This window comes from Canis lupus, chromosome 15 (genome assembly GCF_011100685.1).
Source record: "Canis lupus familiaris isolate Mischka breed German Shepherd chromosome 15, alternate assembly UU_Cfam_GSD_1.0, whole genome shotgun sequence".
Taxonomy (NCBI): Eukaryota; Metazoa; Chordata; class Mammalia; order Carnivora; family Canidae; genus Canis; species Canis lupus.
Window position 1 is genome coordinate 13,834,537 of NC_049236.1, and position 19,983 is coordinate 13,854,519.

The 19,983-nt window shown below is 40.5% G+C and overlaps 1 protein-coding gene across 1 annotated transcript in view; it reads left to right on the forward strand.

Annotated features, from left to right (window-relative positions):
• The first annotated feature begins 4,755 nt into the window (after window positions 1–4,755).
• The window catches only part of EFCAB14 (EF-hand calcium binding domain 14), a 43,522-nt gene continuing 28,294 nt past the window's right edge, over window positions 4,756–19,983 (forward strand). The window contains exons 1-3 of the mRNA XM_038558136.1: window positions 4,756–5,792; window positions 7,252–7,400; window positions 13,112–13,257. Coding sequence (XP_038414064.1) covers window positions 5,611–5,792; window positions 7,252–7,400; window positions 13,112–13,257 — 477 coding nt within the window. The 5' untranslated portion in view covers window positions 4,756–5,610. The remainder of the gene's footprint in view (window positions 5,793–7,251; window positions 7,401–13,111; window positions 13,258–19,983) is intronic.

The following is a 19,983-nucleotide window of genomic DNA, read 5'->3' on the forward strand; positions in this document are numbered from 1 at the left end:
TAAAACCATTATTCCTAATTAAGAAAGGTAAAAGATAAGACAAAACCTGAATAGATAACAGAAAGTTTTATAAGGTGTGTGAAAAAGGAATCTTGAGAAGGTAATTTTGGTCAAGCTGATTAAGATTGAAATGGATTTATTTATGTTTTTAAAAAAGGAGAGTTTTAATATCAAAAGTACACCGATACAAAATTAGAATTTTGTTTTCTCTCTGTTAAAAGGACAAAGGCTTCTTAGATCATTAGTTGGCTCTTAATAAAAAATTACAAAGGTTTTTCTTTACCTTTAATATAACTGGCCTAAAAAAGAGTCTGTGTTTTGTCTTTATCAATTCTTTGATTATTTAGAAAGAAATCTAAGTCTTATCTATTAAAAAGCTGAGGTTTGTTTTTTTTTTTCAACTATATAACTTTCTGTATTTGTTTTTTAGTTTTTAATTTTTTTAATTTTCTTTTTTTTAAAGATTTTATTTATTCATGAGTGACACAGAGAGAGAGAGGCAGAGACATAGGCAGAGGGAGAAGCAGGCTTCCTGCAGGGAGCCCGATGTGGGACTTACTCCCAGGACCCTGGGACCACCACCTGAGCCAAAGGCAGATAGATGCTCAACCGCTGAGCCATCCAGGTGCCCCTGTATTTGTTTTTTAAATCTTTCAAGTGTCACTTTGGTTTAGTGGATAACTAAGTATTGTTTCACAGTAATCGATGATTGTATTTTATCAAATGTTTTAAGTCTTTTGACATTTTTAACAAACTTCCCCAAATGAAATTCTGAATAAAGTAATAAGAGAAATGTTAATTTATTTAGGGTCATTTGAAGTGTTAAATTACATGGGAAGCATTGCCAAATGAGAAGTAATTCTAAACTTTCTTTAGTTTATTCTTATATATGTTAACATAAGTGTTCCAGAGATGGTATGAAATTCCTAAACATCTATGTCCTGGGATAATGTTATCAGACATGATTTTAAAATCCATGTCACAAAAATAACCAAAGCTAGTTGTCAGTTTCATCACTCTCTTTGCATGTTTATGTGAACAGATCTTTCTTTTAAAGTCTTTTGTCACTTATAGACAGTTATTGTTTTACTCTGATGCTTTTGCAAAAGTATTCCTGCAAAAATGTTTCCTCTTCAAAGAGATTTATGGAAAAGACCCTGAGAAGTACTCTAAAATTCAGGTTTCTGACTTTTTAAAAATTTTTATTTATTAATGAGAGACACACAGAGAGAGAGAGAGAAAGAGGCAGAGACACAGGCAGAGGGAGAAGCAGGCTCCATGCAGGGAGCCGGATACAGGACTCGATCCCAGGACTCCAGGATCACGACTGGGGCTGCCCGGTTTCTGACATTTTTAAGATCATAACACAATATAAAGTAAGAATTTCTAAAGCTCCAATGGAAAATTGATTGATTCCTAAAGCCGCTAACTCAAGATGAAGCAAAATTAGGATTAATTACATAACACAAAATGTACTGATGAGATTATAATTTTTATTATTTCAGTTAAAACATTGCTAATTCTTTAATGTTTTATTTTCCACTTTAATGACCCCTTTTTTTCCTCCTCTCTTTTATGCTATTTATAACTTATAGCAATTTGGTAAAATGTCTTGTGACAAATGTTAAGACATTTATCTTTTTTCTTCTTACCTGATCCCTCCAGTATTCAGAAACTCTTATTAAATATTCTTATTTTTATGATAAAATATATATTTGCATAACTTCAATAAGAACCTGTTCTCCTTGTAACAGGACACGAGTGAATAAGTCCTTGGCTTGGCTTCCTAGTCTCTGGAGGCTTTGGAAAGTTCAATCTGAGATGCCTTGTGACAAGTTCTAGCAAAGCAGATTTAAAAGAGCCTATATGGTCAATCACTATTCTTGGCTGCACTTATAATTTTTTAAGATTTTATTTATTTGAGAGAGAGAGAACATGAGTGGAGGAGGCAGAGGGGTAGTGAGAGGGAGAAGCAGACTCCCTGGTTGATTCCAGGAACCTGAGATCATGACCTGACCAAAGGCTGATACTTAATTGACTGAGTCACCTACCTAGGTGCCTGTATTGCAGCACTTATGTAAATAATCAGGCCCAGTTTATTGAAACTACTTAATTTGTAAACAAACTAGTCTTACTATGGTTATCCTTGATAGAAATGGGAATGATTATAGGGAGAAAAATTATGTTCTAGTCATACATCTTTGGGGTTATCGGATTCTAGTGCTGTTAATTGTTTTGGAAGTTTTGTTTTCTACCTCTGAACTGGACTGGATCTTGAATTCTTCCATTTTCCTCCGATATTTGGCGAACTCTCCAAACAAACATTTTCCATTTTCTCCTACTCTTTTGACTTGGAATCACTATGGAACTAAAACTATGTGTCCACTCAGAAAAATCACCAGAGACATTGACACTGCAAACCAGGAATATCTGTCTGATTGCCATGCTTGCCCTCACTCCACCTAAAGATGCTTCAAATTTGGTATCTAGAAATTTTCTCAACTGGCTGCTCTCCAGACTCAGTATTTATAATTTACTTGAGTAAATTTGAGTAACCTTTGTTTTTCTTTTGTTTCCATAGAAATCTCTCTCATTAAATTACCTGATTCCTCACATCAATAGAAGCCAAAATTAGGTGGAAGTTCACCTGTAACATTGCCTTCTGAAATACAACATCCTAAAGTTCAACCTGTCCTAACTAATCATGATGGTATGTGTTTGCTAATATGTCATGTTGTGCCTATATAAATAAATAACTCAAAAAAATAGAAACCCAACTGCACATTTTTTTAAAAAAGTGTAGATTGGCTTAAGTAAAATATGAATTGATTATAACCCATCCGAATTATTTAGTTAGTTAAATCTTCACTCCTGGGAACCTCTGCTCTGGGAAATTTCTCAGTCTGGGTTTTGTTTTCCTTATAGTCAACATACCAGCCTCCCTAGTGTGTTGTACATGCTAGAGGGTTTTAAGTGCCTGCCAGCAGCCACTCGCATGCCAAATGGTAGCCACCAGGATCAGAAAACTGGATGAAATCAGCAATAATCACATAAATGATGAAGGTGGTAACTACATGGCCCTCCAGCCTGATGACTCAACTAGTGGAAACATGGAACGTGTGATTCTTTGGCCTGACTACAACAATGGTGGTAACCAAGAATATTGCTATACTGTTTGGTCATACTCTCAGCATGCTGAAACAATGACCGAGGCAATGGGGGGCTTGGGGGGGGTGGGAATGTTATTAAAATAAAGAACAAATGGAGACCAGCCTTGAAAATTCCCTGAGCAGACAAAACCAGTTTAATCATACAAACAAAGCTTCATTGAGCTTTAAGTTAGCAAGGTTAACTTAATCTGGGTTATTTCTTGCTTGTGCCTCTGGAAATCATAAGCAAAACTTAAGCTGTTTCCAAGATTGATATGAGGCAACCACTGACCAATTCCCTATCACTTAAGAAAATTCTAATATTTATAACCAATCACTGTGAAGAATAAACAGTCACCACTGGGTCATTATACGAGCTTCTTTATATCAATATACCCCTGAGCCTCAGTCCAAGTTTTGGTTTGAGAGCTCCCAGTTTGCAAACTCTCTTTTTGGCGTATGCATAATACACTTTTACTAATTACGACTTGTAGGATCCATTGGTTTTACTTCTGTTATTTCTGACATTTTGACATAGCCTTCAGCACCAATGGTTTCACAACATCTCGCCCATGCTCCATAAAGCCCTACAAGATCTGGCCCCTGATGCTTGTCCGCCTTCATTTCCTACCACTCGCCTCCTTGTTCTTTAGGTCCAGCCACACCAGATCTTCCAGGTCACTTCTTCCTCAAGGCCATTGCACAAGTCCCTCCCTCTCCTCCAGGACCTAAGGAAGAAATGTCCCCTTATCAGGAGCCGCTCCCTATCCTCTTATCTTATTTCAATTTTCCTCATAACATTCATCACCTCCTGACATTTAATATACTTGCCTATCACTGCTCTCCTTCACTAGAGTATAAGCTGCAGAAATGGGGTTGACAGATAAAATATGGCACACCCAGTTAAGTTCGAATTTCAGATTAAAAAAAAGAATGAACTTTTCAGTATGAAGATGGCCCCGATGTAATATATACTTTGAATACAAACCTCGGGATATAATTATACTTTGAAAAAAAACCTCGTTGTTGATCTGAAATTCAAGCTTTCCTGGTGTCCTGTATTATTTTTATTTTGTTTTATCTGGTAACCCTAAGGCAGGTGGTTATTTAGCTCATCGCTGTGTCCCCAGGGCCAGAGCTGCTCCTGGCAAGTAGCTCTCAATACATATTTATGGGATGCATGACTGTCTTCAACTAGATCGTTTCTCTGCAACACGCCTAGTCTAGGTGCAGCGGGCGAGCGGGGGGTGCGCAGCCCAGAGCACAGCCGGGGGTCTGGCGGCTGGCGAGCTTTCCACGCAGGTCCCGCAGCCGCGCGTCTCGCCGGCCGGTAAGCCCCGCCCCCGGCGAGGAAAACTCCGCCCCGCGACTGGAGAGCGGCGGGTCCCAGGGGGCCGTCCTGGGGGCGGGGCCTCCGCAACCGCAGGCGGGACCCCGCCCCCGCCGGAGCCCCGGCCCCTTTAACGCCCCGCCTCCCGCCGCCACTGGCGTCCCTGGTGTGACGTCACCCAGCGGGCGGCCAATGGGAGCGCGGGTTACTGGCAGGCGGCCCCGGCGGCTGCTGCCAAAGGGGAAGTGAGCTGGGGCTGGAGCGATGGCCCGGGTCTGGAGCCCGCGGCCGCCGCCGCCGCCGCCGCCACCGCCAGCGCGTTGGGAGCAGCTGCGGCTGCAGCCGGAGTGGGGGCCGGAGTCGCGGCTGGAGTGGAGGCGGCGCGTGTGAGTTGCCGAGTGTCGCCGGAACACCTCAGACTCCGGGCGGGAGCGCTTCAGGTGGGCTGAGCCGCCGTCGCCCCTCCGCACCCCCCAGACCCGCGGCCGAGACAGCGGGGCTGGGGGCTCCCAGGTGCGGCGCTGGCACCTGGCAGGCTGGGCCCTCCGAGCCGGGCTCTGGGCCTCCCTCGCTCTCGGGCCGCCTTGGCGCCCAGGCTGTGTCGGGGTAATAGCGGCCGCGGCCCCTGCTGCTGCCGCCTCCAGCTGGGAGCGACTGGCGCCTTCCCCCCGGCTGGCTCTGCACCTCCGCCGCCTCTCCCATTCGGGAACAAGTTTCTTTTCGCTCTCCCTTGGGAGTCCTGCCCCGGAAGGGCAAAACACCCATCTGTGAGTCCTTCCCCAGCTCCGGGAGCGCACTTAGAAATACTACCTACTTACCGGGAGGTGAAGGTTGCTCCCTTTTCCACTCCCTTACCTGGGACTCCATGCCCCGAGCCTTACCCGTTTTGATCACCAGCTCCCTGGCCGTCTCTATGTGACTTTCCTCACCCCTCCGAGTTCCACTTTCCTCTGAGCTCCGATCTCTAGCCCCCAGCGGATCGGGTCAGTCCCACCCCTGGGTGGGAGTGACCCAGGGCTCTGGCCCAGATTCCCCACCCTGGAAGGCAGCTCCAAGGCAGCGAGAGAATTGGGCGTTGGGTACGAACCTGGCAGCTCAGCAGTGGGTGCTCCGCTCACCCCACACAAAAAGATGAAGAAGCGCAAAGAGCTCAATGCATTGATCGGCTTGGCTGGGGACAGTCGGAGAAAGAAGCCCAAGAAAGGCTCAGGCCACCGCCTCCTTCGCACTGAGCCTCCTGACTCAGACTCTGAATCCAGCTCGGAGGAAGAAGAGGAATTTGGTTTAGTTGGAAATCGCTCTCGTTTTGTCAAGTGAGTGATGCAGTTGGTGGGATGTGAAAAAGGCATTTCCTTGCACTTAGCAATGGGGACATTTTAAAGGAAGGAGAAGGGTGTTCCTAGAAGGAAAAGGATGTAGACCTTGGACGGCAAACAGGAAGAAAAGGTGTTAGGGAGATGAAGCTCAGGTTCTGAGTGAACGGTTGTCTCTAAGTGTATGAAGAACTCTGAATTCAGGGTGGAAATCCACAGACTTGGGGAATGTGCCAAGAGCCCAGAGCAACCAAGTTGGGAGTGGCAGAAAAGCTAAGAATAGGTATATGGGAGCAAACAAGCCTTTGGAGCTAGACCTTTTTAAAAAGTGCAGTAGAGACAGGGACTTTAAGACTGTAGATTATTCTTTGCAGGCTCAATGAGTCCGAATCTTGGAGGTGGGGGGATGCCGTGAGGAACTTACAAAGTATGAGCCTCCCAAGTAGGTGGAGGGTGGGAAACAAAAAGAGACAGCTTCTCCCCAGACCACTTTAGGTGGTGAAGCCACTAGGAAAAATCCAAGAGTGAGCTCTGAGGACCTTGGGAATTGGGGCTCAGGGTGCGAAAAGGCTGAAGGGAACCTTGAAAGTGTCCTTGGACCCTCTCAGGGAGCACACTGAAGGAAAATAATATTGTGCTGAAGATGTGGAAGCAAGGGCTGGCTAGGCAGAAGGTTGGGGTGCTGAAAGAGTTTAAATCCTTTGAGATTTTGTTTGTTTAGAGTGTCTTTGTCCTTTTATTTTGTTAAAGAAGTTTGGTATTCTAATGAGCTTTGTCAGATTAAGTAGTTAAGGGCAATCTTAGATTTGGGAAATGAAGGTCTGATGAAAGGGAGCAGTTCCACTGGAATAGTTGCCCTGTTGAGGGAGTTTAGACATTGAGTGTTGAAGTTTGGTGTGAAATCTAACCCCTTTCCATGTTTCCTGGCTTCTGAGCCAATAAGCTAGAAGGCACACCAGGTGTCCACTTAAACCTACAGTTCCTATTTCTTCCATTCTATTTGCGGTAAAACTTGCTCAAAGGTTTATGAAGTTTCAGTAGTCTGAAACAGGGTCCCCTGGGAGGGTGGGGGAGTGAGAAATAGGTAAATTACAGTGCTGTAATGGACTTCCGCAGAAGCTCTAGTCCTGACACTTTGCTAACCCGAGCTTGTCCCCAAAGACCTGAATCCTTGATGACTTCTGTGGGCTGCAGTGCCCATAAGATCTGTGTTGTGGGAAAAAAAAAAAAAAAAAAAAATCTGTGTTGTGTATGTGAAGTTCTGAAACCTTTGTGTCCAAAAGATGAACTCTTCATAGGTCATGTTATTTAGTCACTTTCAACCTGTTGTTCACAGTTAAGAATGTGTTGCCCAGTGGTTCCTGGTAAATAACTATATGGTGACACGTGTGCTATTTTTAATACAGCTGTACCCATAATCACTTTTTGTACTCCTGGTTGAATTTGTTCTTATGATCAGGGGAGACTATTTACGATGCTGCAAGATCTGTTATCCCCTCTGTGCTTTTGTCATCCTTGCCGCCTGTGTTGTGGCCTGCGTTGGCTTGGTGTGGATGCAAGTTGCCCTGAAGGAAGATCTGGATGCCCTCAAGGAAAAATTTAGAACAAGTAAGTGTTGCCCTTTTCAGAGTGTTATGTTGTTTCTGGGTTCTGGATCCACAAATTGGACCATACTGAGTTAAGAGTTTTGCCCACTCAGATGAAGCAATTATATATTCCTTCCAGTGTTATAACTCTTTCTTAGCTGTTTTGAATGTGGGAACAATTGTTTGTTTGCTTGTTTTTAAACCTACAAATAAAAAATAGTGCTTATGCATCATCAGGACAAACACCATCTGAAATAATGGCTCTCTGGTCGACACTTAAGGTGCAGGAAGAAAGTGCTAAGGTCCAGGAGACTAGAACCTTGGTTAACCTCCACTATTGCCAACCTCCACTTTATACTTAGGGAAGTATAAAGTGGCAGTAGCAACACTGGGCTATTTTCTTCCTTCTCAGGAGACCATTTGAGAAAGAATGTGGGAGCATTTGTCAATTTCCTCCTTAAGAAAATCTGTATGGAATGAGCAGTAATAATAGCTAGCATTTATGGAGTGCTTACCATGTACCAGATCACAAATAAATATTTGTCTCACGAATGAGTTTTAAAGATTGAGACTTACTAAGTTGAAGAGTTTTCTATGTTCTAAATTACAAAGTTGTATTTTGTCATATCCAAGGTACTTTATCTGAACAGTGTGTTTGCATCGTAGCTTCAACCAGATTTGACCTAAATATCTTCCTTTAGCAATGCAGATCTTTGGTTCTAGGTTTCAAGGGTTAATTTTCTAAGCTAAAGAACCAGTTTCAAGTTAATCACAAATGGCTTAAGCTTAGCAGCATTAGCACATGGGCAAACTGACCACTAAGCTTTCTCAAGGTCATAACAAAACCTGACCCCAGAACTGGAATTAGAGTTATGTTCTTACTTCTCACCTTAAGCCTTCGGAGATCACAACTTCCAAGTGTTCCTTCACCCCAGCTTCTTTTTGCTCTCTGTAGTTATTCAGGTTCTGAACTTGACCTAGGAACAGCTAATCCTTGGTTACTGTGTTAATGATGTTCTTAAGGATGTTGTTGAAAAAAAAATGTTGAAATACTAATTTTGGTTTTCTTTTGAATCAAGGGAAGAATTGGGTAAACCATAATTCTGTGTCTGAATCATCTTGACTTGTATGTTTAATCAATTGGTGGAATCAGAGTACAGTATAAGAAAGAAGGAGATTTTGTATTCTAGTTAATTTCCTTTCTTAGTGGTTGTCTATCCCAGTATTGGAAAATGTTTTTAAGGCCAGTGGTTTCTTTGTAAGTGGTAATCATAACTTGGAAATGAGGTTCTAAGAAACAATGCTTAACTATAGGTAACCACTAAAGATACCCGTCTGTGCCCTCATCTCTCTGTAATTAACTGGGCCTCCTAAGTTTGTGCTGCAGCATGTTTTGATCACATATAGTAGTTATTTATTTACACATCTCAAAACATTGCTCACTTCTACCCTCCAGGGACTCCTTTCTCTGACTGCTCTGTACCTGTGTTTAGAGGACACCCATGTAACTTACACCTTAGCTGAGCTTTTCAGGGAATTTCTTTTCTTAGAAATGTACATTTGAAGTGTATACAGGTAATAGACCTAACAATCAATCAGTCAACAAAACTTTGTTGAACATTTGTTAATACCAATCCCTGGAAATACTATATTCAAGAGATGCCAAGATTTATACCCTGAACTATGAGACCTGCTTTCTACCACTGAGCAACAGTCCCCTGGGACTCTGACTGCATTTGTCAGCCAGCTGAATGAAGCAGATTTGGAAATGTCAGTCTAACTGCTTTGTTGTCTTTGGTTTGCTGCAATAGAAATGCCAGCCCTGTAATGTCTAAATGGTATTTCTAGAGGGTGGAGCCTGGGGCATAGTCTGTCCATTGGCTGAACCATTGTGGACCACTTGCCCAAGAGTTTTTTGGGAAAACCATTATCTTGAGTAAATGAGGTCAGTCTTGTTAAGCTTAAATAGCCTTTCTTTGAATTACATCTTCTTTCCCTTAGACATATTTCAATAAGTTTATTTTTATTTCCTGTTTTTCAAGAGGATAGTGGAAGTCACTGATTCAAATAAGACCACCTCTGCTGTTCTGGCTTTAATACCTTTTTGAGAAATTCAGAGCTCTTGTTCTTTATTTCAATAAATTTTCAAAGACACTCATCAAAAAAGGAGGCAGGATTCCTGAAATATCTGAAATAGAAAGCAAAGCAGATAGACTTGGTATTTTTTCTTGCAGTCAAGGAACAACTTGGTCCTTACACTGAAGGTACTGAGTGGCATTGAAACTTAGTTCAGTATTCTTTCCAAAACCGGGTACTTCAGAAGACTGCACAATTATTTTAAGGAAAATTCTGTTCTCAAACCATCTTTCCCTGTCACTCAACAATGGAACACAAGAGTGGAGGAAGAGAATTTGGAAGAGAAGGAAAGAATAAATCTGGCTGTTTCTTTTTTGGTCACACAGGCAGGGTAACAGTTTGGTCATTTACTACAGAACTTAAAAATGGTCTTGTGGTAATGAGGGCATTGGGGTGTAAGCATCTGACGGCCGTAGTATACTAGAGAGTGTTGGTCCTAGGAGCAGAAGGTTTGACTGTCGAATCCTGGGTTGCTCATTACTAGCAGGAAAATGTGGATAAGTCACTTATTCTTTCTGTGCCTTCATTTTCCCATCCACAAAACCCAAAGACATATTTATGCTACCAGAGCACTTTGGTCATCTCTGTCATACCAGAGATACAACACCACACTGTGTAGTGGTTCTGTGACGACATCTTGCCATCCCCCACTGCCCCCACCCCCAAGTGAGAGCTTCAGGGTCTTCTGTGTACACTGGTGCTAAGTGCAGGGCTGGGCACATGATAGGTACCCACTAACAAGTTGAGTGATTACATAAAAGTTTATTGCAAACTGAAAAGATATTTAAATATAAAATACATTGCTGTTAGCATTATATGTGTTCTATCTAAAGAGTGTATGCAGAAATCTCTACTTCCTGATCTTAGAGACCAGGAAGAGAGCTAGGTAAGTTCTTTTAAGTATTAATATACTAAATTTTAAATGAGTTGTTTTGAAAGAACGTAAATTAGTAATCGTAAGTTGTTTGCTGTACTTCCTCTCGTTTTTTTTTTGTTTTTGTTTTTGTTTTTGTTTTTTAAGATTTTATTTATTTGAGAGAGAGAGAGAGCCCGAGCATAAGCAGTGGGAAGGAGACAAATGGAGAGGGGGAAGCAGACACCCTGCTGAGCAGGGAGCCTGACTCAGTACTCGATCCCAGGACCCCAGGATCATGACCTGAGCCAAAGGCAGACACTTAACTGTCTGAGCCACCTAAGTGCCCTTACTTGTCCCATTTATAAGTAGCCAAAGTGCCTTGACACAGGCTACTCTCTCCTAAAAAGCCCCAAATAAGATAATGAAAATGATCCTCTCTTGGCTCACACAATCCTAAGTATCCAGAAGGTTTTCAGGGCTTGTCAGCTTTATATGTTTGTTAGTTAATAACTGTAACCCAGGTTATTTATGTATTCATCTTATTTCCTCTTCGACCTCTACTTTCTACTTCTTTCATATAGACTGTAGGACAGAGACCCCCCCTACACACACACACATACACAACCACCTGAGAATGGCAGACATGTGTGGGATAGGTTTTACTTTACAACCTCACTGAAAATGTAAAAGAAAATCATCGAAATGCTGTATTAATTTAGACTGACATAATGTTCTTACTGTTTGAGATGGATGTATTCCTGTAAACTGATGAAAATCAAATGTTAAAGTAAAAGCACTGAGGGAAATCTTTCATTTATAAAGAGATCCTTTCACACTTATTTTATTTATTTACTTTTAAGATTTTATTTATTCATTCATGAGAGACACAGAGAGAGAGAGAGGCAGAGACATAGGCAGAGAGAAGTAGGTTCCCTGCTGGAAGCCTGACCTGGGACTCTAGGATCACGCCCTGGGCCGAAGGCAGGCGCTAAACCACTGAGCTACACAGGGATCCCTCACACATATTTTATATCTCATTTTAAAAAAAAATAATTCTGAATTTTGAGAGAGTGGGCTTGTTTGTAGTAGGGGTACCATCACCTCCACCCTACTCTTTGATTTTTGTGGGGATTTTTTGTTGTCGAGTTTGTTTGATTGAATTTTCTTTGTTTAACTTAATAGGACAACATTAACTCCATTTCATACCCTACAATTATTTCCCTGGAGAAGTATTAGACTGCTGACACTGTGTTGGAAATACATGACAAAAGATCTGGTCCCCATCCTTAAGCAACTGTCTCTCACTTAATCTGGTAGAGGAGACAGATGAGTAAACAGTTAAAGGACAGTGTATTAAGTGCTTGGTAGAGTTTGGAGTGGTGAAGAGGTGGGGGTCCAAGCTGGGAGCCCAACTATTTGTGGTGAGTCTTGAAAGGAACTAACTAGGCTAAGGTAACAGAAATGGAGAAGAGGCAAGCCAAGGGCATCAGGGCAGAAAGAATAGTGTGTACAGAGTCACTGAGGCTTAAAGAGATTGGTGTGTCTGGAAACTCCACTTGTCTAGAAAATAGATTGAAGAGGAAGATTATGAGAAACGCGGTTGAGAGGTAAGCAAAGGCCAGATTTACTCAGTCAGTGATACTTACCAAGGGCCTATAATGTGCCAGGTGTATTCCAAGTGCTGACCCCACAGAGAGGAACAAAAAAAGTCATAGCACTTCAATTTTAGTAAATTGTTTCATATCTGTCCTGTATGCCAGTTTTTTTTTATTTTAAACAAAGTATATAATAACTAATTAGACAATTTGTGTCTTTAAAGAAAAATTATTTGTGGGTTTTATTCTGGAGGACCAAGCATGACCAATATTTTATTTTTCATGAAAAGGAAAAATACTCTTTAAAGACGGAAGAGAAAGCATTCTTTCAGGCCTCTGCCTTCAGGTTGGCAAATCTCTAAACCAGTCAGGAGATAGTTTCCCAAAGGAAAAGCCAAATATCACCTTATACTTCACCTGACATGTTCCTTTATCTTCTATTTCACTTTGAGCTTTTGAGTTGATTTAAGAGTTAGGAAAACATCGTTTGCTGCTTATGAAAAAGATTTAAAATCATAGTCCACATAATAGCACTTGAAAGGTGGTTAAGAACCCATCTTGCATATGACCAGTTTGAGATAGGAAAAAAGTATATTTAAGCATTTAGAGAGAGAACTTTTGATGTCACCTTGAGCATTAATGGAGTGAAGTTTATAAATCTTCACTGACTAAACAAAAAGCTTAATTGCTCTGGTTAATACTTAGTATTTATTTATCACATGTTGTATGCCTACTGAGCCCTTTTAGTACTTTACAACCATTCTTTCACTTAATTCTAAAAATCCTGTAAAGTATATTTTATCTCTATTACAGATGAGGAAACTGATCTCAAAGAATTTGAGTAATTTACTCAGGATCACAGTAAGTTACAGAGTTGAGATACAAGTTCACTTCTTTCTGCTAATACTTGTTATCATTTTTAGCCATCTGACTTTTAAAAGTTGTACTGCCAATAGTGAAATAGCCCCAGTAAAAATGATGCTTTAGTATTAAAAATGTACATTTACATAAACCATGTAGCTGGTAGATAGGAATTCAGCCGTCCTACCAGGATCACTTCTATTAATCTGTCTTCCTTCATACTGTAAGATAATTTTTTCATCTTGGAGTCAAGATGGCTATTATCATTCTTGTTTTTGCTTTTAGTGGAATCTAATCAGAAAAGCTCATTCCAAGAAATTCCCAAACTTAATGAAGAACTACTCAGCAATCAAAAGCAAGTTGAGAAGATTGAATCTGGGGAGCTGGGCCTGAACAAAGCCTGGATCAACATCACAGAAATGAATAAGCAGGTAGCATATGTGTGATTTTATTTCTGTGTAAGCTGTGAATGTTTAGTTTTGTTTGTTTAGTATGCATTTGTAGGTATAGAGCACTCACTTCTGATTGTTTTACTTTTTGAAATCATGTTTTGCATACTGTGATCCCAGCACATTAAGGTCAGGTAAAATGGGTAATAGTTGTGCATTTACCAGATATATAAGATGTTAGCCCTTCCTGCAAAGAAACGGTCTTATCAAGTAGAGTAGTTTGGAAGGAGTTGGAAATTCTTGAGTCACCTTTTCCTTAGGAGCAGTGTAGGATAAAATAAAGAGAAAGAGTGTCATTCTAACCTCGAGGAAAAATGGGTAGTCTCTTTGTATTAGATAATGAGAGCTTACTTTGTTTAATAGAGTTCACAAACTTACAGCCTTGGGCATAATGCTATACACTGGAGTAACACAAATCTGTAAACCATCCATAGCTAATGATAGTTATTCTAGAGTACCACAGCAGGAGGAGCAGAGTTGGTTAAATACCTTGGCCAGGCAAGCAAGCCTAGAGCAAAAACTTTTCCAGTTCCCAAATTGGCCAGATCTCAGTAGGCATTGATTCCAAAAGAGGGATTCTCCCAGAGGGAAAGGGCTAATGCACAGGAGATTGATCAAGCATCTCCTGTGTAAAAGGTGCCAGAGTTGCCATGAGGTACTGTAGCCGCTGTTCTCGGTTTTTGCAGTTTAGTTAAAAAAGATGTGTGTTGGGGGCAGCCCAGGTGGCTCAGCGGTTTAGCACCGCCTTCAGCCCAGGGCCTGATCCTGGAGACCCAGGATCGAGTCCCACATCAGGCTCTCTGCATGGAAGCCTGCTTCTCCCTCTGCCTGTGTCTCTGCCTCTCTCTCTCTCTCTCTCTCTCTCTCTCTGTGTCTCTCATGAATAAATAAATAAAATATTAAAAAAAAAAAGGTGTGTTGGCAAGAAAACTCGAGTACAGAAAGAATGGTACAGCTGCAGAGTGCTTAAAAATAGATGCACCATCTTCATTGGGGCTAAGAAGATATTCTCTTCAGAATGGAGTGCCAAAGTTCATAATCAGCCATTGGCAGGGAGCACTGTGCTCTAATAAAGTGCTTACCCACATTTCTGAAGCTACTGCCAGCTTTCAGCAGCAGTGTGGGAGTGGGGCAGGTCAGCACTTAAGTCCAGGGGTCAGTGGTGTGCAACAGTGGCCTGCAACAATGGCTTTCAGATTTCACCTGCAACCCACAAAAAGAAATGTTTTATGTCATTACCCACTAAACATATACCTACATACATACATGTATAACTGAAATAACAGTTTCTGAAAACAATAACTTACCCTTAGTATGCCTTATGATATCTTCTATTAAGTTCTATTTCCCTTTAAAATTACTCAAAGAGGGGATCCCTGGGTGGCGCAGCGGTTTGGCACCTGCCTTTGGCCCAGGGCGCGATCCTGGAGACCCGGGATCGAATCCCACATCAGGCTCCCGGTGCATGGAGCCTGCTTCTCCCTCTGCCTGTGTCTCTGCCTCTCTCTCTCTCTCTGTGACTATCATAAATAAATAAAAATTAAAAAAAATTTTAAAAAAAATTTAAAAAAAATAAAAAATAAAATTACTCAAAGAATAACTGACAGGTTGTAGCACTCAGTATCTGCTCATTATCACTTATCTTTGAACTCCAAGTAATTAGAGAAAAACGAGTAGTCACTCCCTTTTTATAAAAAGAATAGGATAAATTGTGGACTTGCTTTTATTGACAGCAAATTAGCAGTTTGGTCAGAGATTATATTAAGTGAAAACAGACCACAGTGAAGCACTGAGAAGTAATTCATTAGCATAATCTCACTGGGGCAAGCCGTGGATTCCATGGAGTCTGTCATGGAGAATGCTGTTCTGAGGCAAGGATGAAATCTTTCAAGATGAAGAGTCAATGTCAGCTCTGTCTCATCTTTTTCATGTAAATCAGCATTGTGGAAAGAATCAAAAGGGGAAATTGGTACTCGGTGTGAGAGGACACACAGGTTTTCAAGTCTTTGCTACATATTTTGGCTTTTGAGTTCTTATTAACCAGGAATCTAACAACAAAGGAATCATTTTGTTCTTGGCCTGGCTCTTTTAGTGCAAGAAGTACATGGGAAAGCAGGTATACAAGAAAAGTTTACTCTAGTTCCAGGACTTCTTATATATAACAGGGAGACATTGAACTGAAACTCTTACCATTTTAGTCTCCGTAGATCTTCACAGATGAGGGGACTGACTGCTGAGACCAGCCTGAAGCAGAGGAATTCTCTGCTAGTGTGGGCACAGAAGGGTGGTGGTAGTGAAGTAAACTTTATATTGGTCCTAGGGGAGCTCATCACTCTGTGAGTGATTTTCTGAAATTAATGTCTGTGTATATCTGATGGTCTGTTCAAGGAAAAGGGATATGTCCTAAATTAGAATAGCTATAAAAATAAAATTGGTATTTAACTATGTTACTATGTCTAAGGGTAACTGTCAGCTAAGATGGCTTTTATTGGCAAATTATGTTTAATTTTTTTTTTGACAATGGATTGGCAAATTATGTTTTAAAGAGTAATTCAAAAGTGACTTAAACAAAAAAAGTGACTTAAACAAGGATGCCTGGGTGGCTCAGTGGTTGAGTGTCTGCCTTTGGCTCAGGGCATGATCCCAGATTCCTCGGATCGAGATTCACATCGGGCTTCCTGCAAGGAGCCTGCTTCTTCCTCTGCCTATGTCTCTGCCTATCTCTCTCTCTCTCTGTCTCTTGTGAATAAATAAATTTTTTTTTTTTTTTTAAGTGGCTTAGGGCAGCCCGGGTGGCTCAGCAGTTTAGCACCGCCTTCAGCCCAGAGACCTGGGATCAAATCCCATGTCTGGCTCCCTGTATGGAGCCTGCTTCTCCCTCTGCCTGTCTCTCTCTCTCTGTCTCTCATGAATAAATTTTTAAAATCTTAAAAAAAAAAAAGTGGCTTAAACAATAAGAAAATGGATTATATCACTTAATGAGAACTGCCTTATCCCAATGTAAAGTTGAAATTATTGCCACCTGGGGGGGGAAGCCATTAGTTTGAAATAAGTTAAAATCCAATTTTGCATTGAAAACCTTTAATAGCTAAAATCTTACTTTTCTGTTTTATTCATGAAACCTCTGATTTCATACCTGTAGCCATTCTCAACCACTATAGGGAGTCTCTTCTCTCTTTTTTGAAGACTGTAACTCAACAGTTGTTTAATGAGCTACTTGTATGGGCCTTGGATTCAAAGCCAAAAATGATAATTCCTGCCCCCAAGGCTCTTACAGCCAAATAGAGGAGACAGAAAAGTAAACAATTGTAAAATAGCTTGATGAGCAATAAGAGTCAGGTCCAGATGAGTGCTATTGGGCATTTTTAAGGATGTTTTTAACCAGGGGTCACACAAGCTTCTCACATATCTTGAGCTGAGTCCTGACCGGCACATAGTGTTGGCCAGGTGAATTCTACAGAAAGAGAGAAGTGCATCATCGTTAAAGCATCAATAGAATTGATCCTCATTTGCAGATTCCATATTTGTGAATTTGCCTATTTGCTAAAATTTGTCTGCAACCCCCAAATCTATATCTGTGGTGCTTTCATAGTCATTCACTGACAGGTGTACAATGACAGAATATTTGAGTCACTCAACACAGACATTTCCAATGGATGTCAAGCGAGGTGACACTCTGCCTTGTTTCGACTCTCCTAGTGTAAACAGGTTTCCTTTTAAAATTATATTTAGTGCCATGTTTTCATACTTTTGTGGGGTTTTTTTTGTTTTGTTTTTTGTTTTTTTTTATGATTCTACTGCTTGAAGTCCCTCAAGCGTAATGCTGAAGTACTGGTTAGTATTCCTAAGTGCAAGAAGGCTGTGATGTGCCTTATATAGAAAATATGTGTGTTAGATAAGCTTCAGGCATGAGTTCAGCAATGCACACTTAATAAGATGTCTTTAAACAGAAACACATATAAAACAAGTTTATATATTATATTGATCAGTTGACAAAAATGTGACCAGACAGTTCTCAAGAACCTAAGCCTATACTTCCCTTAGGAGTAGTGGTTCAGTATTCACTAATTCAGTGTTTGCTGCAACTTTCTAGAGCATAACTATTGTGAATAATGAGAATTTACTGTATGTCCAAAAGGATAGAAAAATGAAAAACAGTGTGTTCAGGGAATTTTAGTAGTTCATTATAGTTATAGTTTGGTGAAAAGAGGCTAGATATACGGATATGTCAACAAGAGCCATATCAAGAAGGATCTTGAGTGACCTTCTATAGTATGCTCTCTATCTCTTGGCACTCAGTCCTGATACCCCCTTTTTTTTTTAGTCCTGATACCTTATAGTTATTTGTATATACATCTAATTTTACTAGAAGGTTATATACTGTACTTGTGAGCTTTAAGCATGATGATGATGGTGATAACTGCCATTCATTAAATGTTTTCTTTGTGTAGGCCACTGTTAGATGCACTTACATGTGAGATCTCCTTTTTTGCTTCTATAACCCTATGAAATAGGAAATGGTATCTCCATTTTACAGATAAGAAACCTGAGGCTCAAAGAGGTTAAGTAGTTAGCTCAAGGTTGCACAGCTGTGTGGCATTGCTAATATTAAAATATATGAGGCATAGGAGCCTGTTTTCAGTTTTCTATTCTGCCTTAAATCTTTGTATCCTCTATCAGATGCAGTAGGTGCTCAGTAGATCAAGTTGAAAGGCTGCGATGTCAGGTCCCTACTAAGGCTTATAATCATTCATCATTAATGATTAGCTGTTTTAGTAACTCTTTTACTTACTATTTAAAGAATCCTTAATTTTAACCCCAAAGTAAAAAAAGCAGCATTTCAGACTTTATAGTATAAAATGGTCTAATAAGCAAACGGTCTACAGTGGTTATTTTTAATTCTGCTAATGAAAAGTCATGTAATATGCATAAAAGTCATGATTCATCTTTTGGCTGGAATGTAGGGTTTTTTCCTAATGATTTCTGCTTAATTCAACTTTTTAGACTCTTTGAACTACATTGTGTGACTTTTAGAGATAAATTCTGTAATGCTTGAATCTGATCTGACATTCTAGAATGTCTACCCTGAGACTAGAGCAGTGCCAGAGATAGTAAAAGGAAAGTGCCCCTTGTCTCTCCATTCTAGTTCCATATGTAGCTTTGCTGTACTTTTCCATAGATACTGACATTACTTTACTCTCAAAGAGGAATGCCGAAAGATGGAATCCAGTTTTGCAGTTTTATGGGAATGTAGCTGAGTCCTAGTGACCAGTGTGGAGTTCAGGTCTTGTAAATGAGTAAGAAGGCCTAAGTTATGTTTGGTAATTGAAGAGCTAATTGTCAGCTCTCCAGGGCATGCTCTTTCATGGAGGCAGCTTATCCCCTCCCTGGAGTGTTTGGGGCATGGGGAGAAGTGGACCAGTATTTCACTTTATCCTACTTGCATTACTTTCATCTGCTCCTCTGGTTTTGGGTGAAGTGGTAGCTGCCTCCAGCCACAATGGCCATTACCATTCTTGAGATGCTTCTGATTAGCCTCAGGATATTGTAGTACTTGAGAGAATAGTTTCTACCTAGATCACTCCACCCAAAACATGGCTTGCATCTTTTAGGAACTGGCCAGTTATCAGTGGAAAGAGTTTACTCCCTTAGGTGGCCTAAAGGTAATCACACAATGGATAGGGCATTTGGAATAACCATATTCTTGGCCATCAAGTTGGTATTGAGTCATTCGTATACATACTTCGGGGCACTGAGTAAAACATACCTGAGGGAAGGCCTCCTTCCTCACACTTTATGATTGAGCATGTTAAGATAGTCTTGGAAGGCCCAGTGAAGGGCGTGGAAGAAAAGGCCAGCCTAGGAAATCTATTAAACGCATCCAGAGTCTTGTCTTTTTCCTATATGTATATTTCTTTCCCATCTTTTGTCTTTGAAATTTTGTGAATAATATGTGAATGTATTCTTATATAAGATTTAAACAATAAAATATATAACGAACTCTTATGAAAATTCCCCTTCAACCTCATCTCTGTATGTTCCCCCAACACACACAGACATTTCTGGTCCCCATAGGTGTCCACTGCCATGAGTCTGGGCTGCATTCTTCCATGATTTTCTATCAAAATCATAATAGCTTTTCATAAGAATTAGCTTATGGGTAAGTGTGTGTGTGTGTGTGTGTGTGTGTGTGTGTGTGTGTGTGAGAGAGAGAGAGAGAGAGAGAAAGAGAGAGAGAGAGAGATACCAAATGGATAGAGTCATTCAGTATATATTGTTCCACAAGATGCTTTGTTCACTCTGGATATATCTCCACATCCTTAGCAATAGACACTTAAATGGTTTCTAGTGTTTTGCTGTTACAAATAGGGAAACAGTAGATACTCTTGTGTATATATCTTTGTGCACTTGAGCAAGTAATGTGTAGATAGATTTCTAGAAATGAAATTGCTAAATTAAAGAATATAAACACTCAAATTTTGACAGATACTCCTAGATAACAGGTCTTCTCCAATTTACATTCCCATTAACAGTGCATAAGAATGCCTATTTTCTTTGAGTCCTTTTCAGAACCTCAGTATTATATCTTTTTAAAGATATGGATGAAAACAACCTTCATGATACAATTGCTACTCTTAAAAGGCTTATAGTTTGCTGAGAGTATCTCTCTGTGGGGTGAGATTTCTCACCCATTTTGTTTTTAAATGC